General features: G+C 41.5%; 1 protein-coding gene across 1 annotated transcript in view; it reads right to left on the minus strand.

Moving 5' to 3' along the window:
- Positions 1–2,033: 2,033 nt before the first annotated feature.
- Positions 2,034–7,500, minus strand: part of LOC138023874 (centlein-like) — a 6,056-nt gene continuing 589 nt past the window's right edge. Inside the window, 4 exon segments of the mRNA XM_068870963.1 lie at positions 2,034–2,615; positions 3,600–3,755; positions 4,808–6,346; positions 6,348–7,500. The exon segment at positions 6,348–7,500 is cut by the window's right edge and continues 589 nt beyond it. Coding sequence (XP_068727064.1) covers positions 2,099–2,615; positions 3,600–3,755; positions 4,808–6,346; positions 6,348–7,500 — 3,365 coding nt within the window. The 3' untranslated portion in view covers positions 2,034–2,098.

The raw sequence follows: 7,500 nt of genomic DNA on the forward strand, positions 1-7,500 counted from the left end.
ATATTAATTTTTAATTTCACTCCAATCGAGGCATCTGATTGGCTAATATCGGAAAATGTCGAAAAAAGATGAGAAAAAAATGAAAAAAAAGCCTTTTTTGGATTTCTTCTTCCCCATGCCCTTGATCTCTGTCTCTCGGCCAAATTTGGGCATTGTTCTATGCGCCAATCAAATGGCGCATAGAATCTTGACGATATTTACAAACATAGTTTTTGAAGGCATAATGATTTGTTCTACGAAACAGAATCTAATTTTTTAGACGGCAAGTCGATTACATTTTTCATTGAAATTCAAATTTCGCGCTTTTAGCTGCTTACACCAATGGGAACAGCCGAATTTAATTTGATTAAAAATGTTGGCACATTTTAACTAACCGACGCTATTGCCGCGGGCTATTGTTTTTCTGCCTGCTTTTTAGCCGGACCATTACTTAACCTAAAAGCCTTGACGTCATATATTTTAAGAAGAGCTTTATTCAAGAATAATCGATGATGACTCGGGAGGCATGCTCGGAAAAATGCGAGCACTAACCACAGGGGTCGAAGTCCCAAGCTTCTGAATACTATCGGTTGTTTCACCACAAATCGAAAGAAGACGTCCGGGAATGTAGGAGAGTGACATTGTAGCAATTATCGTAAAGGGTATGGTGAATTTCTGCTCGGTGAATTGAGGGCCTGTTTGTATGAGGGGAGCCAGCTCGTTCAGGCGGGCTGGCCCTCTTTACCGAGATCTCCGCTAATGCCCATTTTCTTTAGTAAAATCTCGGTTCGTTTATGTGAGATGGTGGGCTGGCCTGCTTGCCGAGATCTCGGCAGGCCGGGCTGAAAAATTCTAATATAAATGGTCCAGCCCAGTTTTTAATTGTCATGACGCGTGGTGGGTTGCCTTGCAAACGTGGCCAGATTTGCATGACCACAGGAATTTGTTTTAAAATGCCATTCCGTACTTGCTAGAGCTACAATGATCCTTCACGTCGAACTAAAACGAGAAAATTCACCAGTTGCCCCATGCGTGACTTTGACGGTTACAAGGCAGGTTACAAGGCACGTAAACAAATTCCTGAAACCGGGCTGGAATCGTCCATGTACACTTCAGCCCTTTTACCGGGCCAGGGGCCATTTGCGAAACTTCCAATCGCTTGTTATGGAAAGCTGATCTTTTAACATGTTTTCAAGGTAACAGAAAAAAAATAATAACTGTGAAGTTCGACGACTTAAATCATCTCCGTTCTTGAGATACAAAGGGAATTGTGACACCCGAAAACGGCCCGTAAATTGTGACGTGTAATAGTTGCCCTCATGTTTCAGAACAAAAGATCTTTGCGTGAATAAACAGAGCAACCATTACACGTCACAATTATTCAAAATGGCAGCTCCCGGGAAATTTGAAAACCAAAACACGCGTTTTTGAAATTTGTCTATTTCGGATACAAACGCTTCCTTTGGAAAAATATCGAACAAGTTTGATTGTAAACATACACCTTATTCCAAAATGGCCGCCATTTTAGTATTCTTTTGTTTCCATGCAATTTGCCCCTTATCCTCGTTCAAAGTTAAATATTCTTTTGAATTTTACGTTTGAAAGCCAGGCCATAAGGGTTAATTTGCATAGAAACAAAAAAATACTAAAATGTCGGCCATTTTGGAACAAGGTGTATTATGTTCACTATTTTAAAGTTCAATTCTTGTTTTAGTGTACGGGCATTGCGTGCCACGGAACAATTTTCATTAAAAATAAAAAATAAAAACCAAATTTCTTATATGGAAATCCGGCCAAAGCTGAAATTCATCCAATCAGATCGTTACAATAAGCGATGCGAATTACAATTACAAAATCAAACGGTCGAAAAGCCTGTCGGTTGAAGGAGGGCCTTTATCATGGGTTTTCGTAACTCTTTTTTCCTTAAAATGTTTGGTTGTTTTACCTATTGTCTCCTTCAATAGAGATTTTCTTCATGAGTAACTGCGAGTTTCTTCCATCTCTTGCTTTGATTTGATAGGTAGATTGTACGGTTACAAGCAGCACAGACTGCGTTGAGATTCAATATTTATTGATACAGTCACTTAATTCAGAAATAAATACAAAACTCTAGGATGAATTACGATCCGGCATATTTTGTCTCCACAGCAACTCGTTCGTCCACCAAATCCAACAAAACTTCTACCAGGGGCGCTGCAAACGTCCCTTGTCGCCTTAAAGCAGATTCTACCTCAGCTATCCACGCTTTTTCTTGTTCTGTCCTCAATTTCAATTCCTCTTCCTTCTGGACAGTACTCACTTCCAAAATTGATTCGAGATCCGAGGAGGATATGTTCAGTATCGAGCAAGCTTTGCTCTGAGCCTCCTTTACAGCCGTCGGTGAGGTTTCTCTCCACTGTTTTTCGTTCAATTCGTCGATTTTTCGTTGCACTGTTCGAGTTCGCTCGAGCAGCTCTTCCACCAATGTTCTAACGAAACCTTGGAACTCTTCTGTTCGTTCGCGGGCCTTGTCAAGTTTACGCTGTAGCGAGGCAATAGTAGCTTCACTCTGATTGGCCAATCCGTGAAGCTGCATTGTAGCGGCAGCCTCCATCTCACTCACCACAATTTTGGCCTGGTTGCGTAGCGTCTGCGACCTGCAAACAGAGCATAGGCTTTGTTCAGTGTTAAGATGGATTGTGCGTCTGGATGGCCACATTTTTTAATAAGAGCATCTTTCAGGCGTCTCAGAGCGGATAGTTTGTCTAGACGCGCAATGCGTCCTGTGCACGTCTGTATACAAGGAAACAGACGTAGTAAAACTGTTTTCCAAAAGTCGTCCCTGGAGAGTTCTACGTGTCACAACCTTCGTCCCGTCTTTACATTAGAAAAAATGGAAAGGAATTATTTTGTATGTTTCGCTGACTCCTCAGGCAATTCAGCCTTAGGGCTACAATATGAGATGAATGAACAGATTATTCATTTAATATTCGTCATCTAATATAAAAAGAGGCCTTTTTCAAAGTGCTACAGTGTAATGCTAGAGTGTAAGGGATCTATATTTCGCAGATAGACTTGTTTTTCGTATTTGCAACAACAAATTATTACGATGGAGGAAGGGGGGGAGGAAGGGGGGGGGAGGGGGCATATTTTGTATATATTGATTCTTCTCAAACTGGAATTTGGAAATAGTGTGAAGTGTTCTCTGACATTTTGTTTCCAAGTTCATCGTTTTGTTTGGGTAAGAGACAAGCGTTCTCTGGAAATTGGAAACCAAAACGGATTTTCATTAAAATCAAATGTGATGTTTTTTTTTACACCGCAGTATCAAAAGTGAGTAGATATTTACGGATAAACAAAAACGTCCGAATTGGTGCACATATTGATTGTGTCAATTGTTGTTGCTTGGTTGAAGCTTATCTCGGCCACGCCCCGCCCCCGAAGGCCACGCCAACCAAATCTAAGCGTGGCCATAGCTTAACGTCAAAGGAATTTGATAAGCTTTCAACTTGTAATCATTCGAGCGGTGGTCTGTTCAATAACGTTCCCTAGTATGCTTGCTGTTCGTCAATCAACGCTGGAATGACCGTCATTGGCAAATAGCCACAAGAAATGAGTTCCGTGTGTTAACTATCCTTTACCTGTTTAGTTGCTGGGTTTTTTTCTTTAGCTCTTCCTGACAGTTGCTCAATTGCTGATGATATTTTTGCTTTTCTCTCATTTCACTATCCAACCGAAGCTCCATGGTCTCCAGTCTTACTTTATTGGTTTTCTCTCTTTCTTTGAGCTGCGAGAGCCTGGAAAGAGAAATAAAAAGATGACAGAGTGGTTACAATTGCCCTTATTCACGATAGCCGCCATGTTGGTTTTCAAATTGTCATGCAAATTAGCCATGTGTTATGCTGGGGGGCAAACATTGGAAAAACGGCAAATTGCGGAAAATCGGCTCGCCGAAATATTGAAATAACATTGCTAAAAGTACATTTTAGAATTTAGAATTAAGTACCTTTTATGATAATTTTATATCTTTGGATTGCCTTTGACAGTTTGACTTTCTTCTTCGTCAGCTGCTCATTTTTCACTAAAAAACGTCGACGTAACTTGTGTAATCATTCTACTTTATTACTTGGGTGATAAACATTCAATGAACGTGAAACAAATCATCTGTATGGCTAAGATGTTCGTTATAACCTCTCGAATTTGTGTTGTTTGCCCCCTCAGAAGTGTGTAGCTAATTTGCATGATAATAGCAAATCCAACATGGCGGCCATCGTGAATAAGGTCTATTGACCCGCGTTAAAACAAAAGCCTATTGCTTACTTTGTGCTTACATTGTAATGCAAATGAGAAAAACTAACCGTGAAAAGGGCTATTGCAGAAAAACCTCAAAGAACAATGACCACAACCAGGTTTTTTGAGCCCGCGAGACTGAGCACCCCCAGCAAACCATTGTTTTAACGAAAACCGCTGGTCAGCAACCTGGTTCTGGTCATTGCTGTCTAAGGTCTTCCGCTATAGTCTCAGATAAAAATAACTGAAGAAACAGCAAGGCCAGAAGGAAGAGAAAAAAAAATGGAAATTAATAGAAGAGGCTTAAATGAAACGAGATTAGAGAAAACCAGCAACGCACGACCAAGAAAGAACGAATAAGACAAAAAGGGATGGGATGGGATGGGGGAAAATGGAACAAAAGAGAAAAAATGAATGAACGGGAAAGGAGAGAAAAAGAAAGGAGAGAGAAAACAGGACTAGGGCAAGTGATGGAGGAAGAGAGGAAACAAAGTAATGTAAAATGAAGAGCGACCGTAACGTTCAATCGAATTTCAAAGAACTTATATCAAACAAGGACCTCTCTTCCAAATTCTTTTCCGCCTCCGAATCTCTCTTTGCCTTTTCTTCCACTTCTTTCACCTTAGCTTTCATTTCTTCTAATAGCGTTTTCTTCTGCGAGGCCACGTGATCAAGTCGTGCTTTACTGTCCAGTAATTCCTTTATTTTTAATCTCAATTGTTCATTTTCGGCTCCTATCGTTCTAACAATACCAGCCAGACGAATGCACTCCATCGTTGCCATGCGCAGTTCTTCTTCTAAACGCTTCCACTCTGCGATAGACAAGGCACTTGGTTTTGCGCCTTCTTCCGTCCGCTCTTTCAACTCGGCGATTAATTCCTCATTTTTTCTCTCGCTCATCTTCAAACTATCCGTTAAATGCTGGACAGAATTTCGACTTAACTGCAATTTAGCCAGCAAGGTGCTATACTCGGTCTGCAAACTTTCGTATTCGACTTTTTGAAGATTCATTGCTTTCACCGCTTTATCTTTTGTTTTTCGAAGCGCGGATACTTCTTGTGTTAGGCTAAGAATTCGTTGTTTCGCGCTGGCCCACTCATTTCTCCGCGGGGTCTTCTTTATCATGCTTTTAACATGTGGGGACTCCTGTGGACGCACAGGACCCTTACCCTTTTTTACACTGTTTTTAACGTCAAATGCCACCTCCTCATCCATGGAAGAAACATCCTCAGCGTCTAAGTTCACGTTTATGCCAGAATCGACAAAGCGAGGGATGTTATCTGTCTGTGTGCCTTGCGTGACAACAGGAGCTTGAATTACCTCATTGCGTTGTGTGACATCAGAACCTTGCGTGGCACGTTGCTCTCCTACTTCTTTTGGAGGGCTCGTTAAAAGTCTATCCGCGATTCGTTTGACTTGTTCATCATAGCTACTCAAGGATTCCACTCCTTGTACAGCGAACTCTCTGTCCATACGGATAGTTCCGCTGTCATTTTCCGTCTGGGTGGCGGCTTCTCTGAGTTCAATTCTCTCTTCTGTAAGCTTATTCTCTCTATTCTCTTCTTTCGCTACGTCATCGTAAAGTCTTTTAATATCACTGTATTCGTCTGCAAGACGATTAAACTCATCTGTAAGACTTCTGTTCTGTCCTTTTAAGGCTTTCATTTCCTGCTTAAGAAGCTGGTTTTCTTCTTCAAGTTCGCCACTTATTGCTTGTCCTTGGAGAGCTTTTTCTTTCCAGCTCACTAGCTGATCTTCCCCTTTCTCCACTTGGAGTCGGAGAACCTCAAATGCATCGTCTTTTGCAGCAATCTTCCTCAGGAACTCGGACTTCTCTGCTTCCTCTTCGCTTAGTTGAACTCGGAGTTCTTGTATATTTGCAACATTATTAGCTTGCTGGACACGAAGTACGTCAACCTCCTCCAAAACTTCATGCCTTTCATTAGCCAGAGCTTCGTATTCATGTTTATAATAAGCCAACTCTTTCCACACCTGATCACTATCCAAGTGCCTCAGCTCTCGTTCCTCAGGTCTTTCCGGAAGTACAGCTTCCCTTCCGGTTTCCAAGCCGTCTGATCTCTCTTCATAGGTCTTAATGTTGATAGTTCTCCTTCAGCATCCTGTAACGCTGCTGGCGCTGAGCATGCGCACGCCTGGTCTCCACAAGTTCAGCTTCCTTAAGCTCCAACAATTTCTTTAATCCATTGATCATAGCTCGGTTTTCACTTAACCTGTTTTCGAGTTCACCAAGTGCCGTAAGTTTGTATAGCCTTCTCTCTGTTGATTTGGTTTCTTCAAAGGCAACTTCTGATCCCGACTCCTCAACATTACTGTTTGGCTCATTATTTATGAGTTCTCCACTTGGCCCTTTTCCCAGTCGGTCAAAATCTTGGTCCCGTCGAGACTGGGGATCGTTTGCTCCATTTGTCCTTACTTTCACTGGAACCCAGTCATCGCCCTTATCAGAATGATTTAACCTCCCCTCCCTTTTGAAAACATCGACAGAACAAATACCCTCCCTCATAGTATCCTTCAATTCACCAATAATCAATTCTTTCACTTCAAGATCTTCTTGTAGCTTTGCTGAACTTTCCTTCAAAGCTCCATTTTCTTGAAGTAATTTAGTCTGCTTTTCTTGGAGAGCCGAGCATCGAGATTGAAGATCAGCCACGGATTTTTGCAATGAAGCGACCTCTTTGCGATATTCCTGCTCGCGACTTGTCGCTGCCACTCGGTTTTTTTGCTGTACTTCTTTGTAATGTTGGATAACTCTGGCCTGTTCTGACATTTGAGCTGTTGCCCGTTTGTGACTCTCTCTCGCATCACCAAGTTCACTGGTCATAGCACCCAGTTCCCTTTCCAATTCAGCAATTTTAACTACCTTTTCGCTCAACATCTCTAATTGTTCTTTTACCTCATTTTCTTTGTCATTTAGCTTTAATTCGGCCTCATCGCATGTCTTTGCGACTTCAGCACTTTTCATTGTCAGATCTTCAACCTCAACCTCTAAAGCTTTTATCTTCTCTTCTAACGATGCATTTGCACTAATTGCCGAAGCCATATTTAACTTTTCCTCGCTAAAATCGCTAACTTGTTTCTCCAGGTCCACTATTCGAACCTTGAGTTCGTTTTTTTCCTCGGTGATCCTGTCCAAATTCTCCTTAACAGTTTCTTCATCTGCCTTCTTTTGTTCTTGACGAGCTTTCAGTAGACAGCTTAAATAATTATTTTCATCTCTCAATTCTTTCTCCT

Source organism: Montipora capricornis, chromosome 11 (genome assembly GCF_036669925.1).
Source record: "Montipora capricornis isolate CH-2021 chromosome 11, ASM3666992v2, whole genome shotgun sequence".
In the NCBI taxonomy this organism is placed as follows: domain Eukaryota; kingdom Metazoa; phylum Cnidaria; class Anthozoa; order Scleractinia; family Acroporidae; genus Montipora; species Montipora capricornis.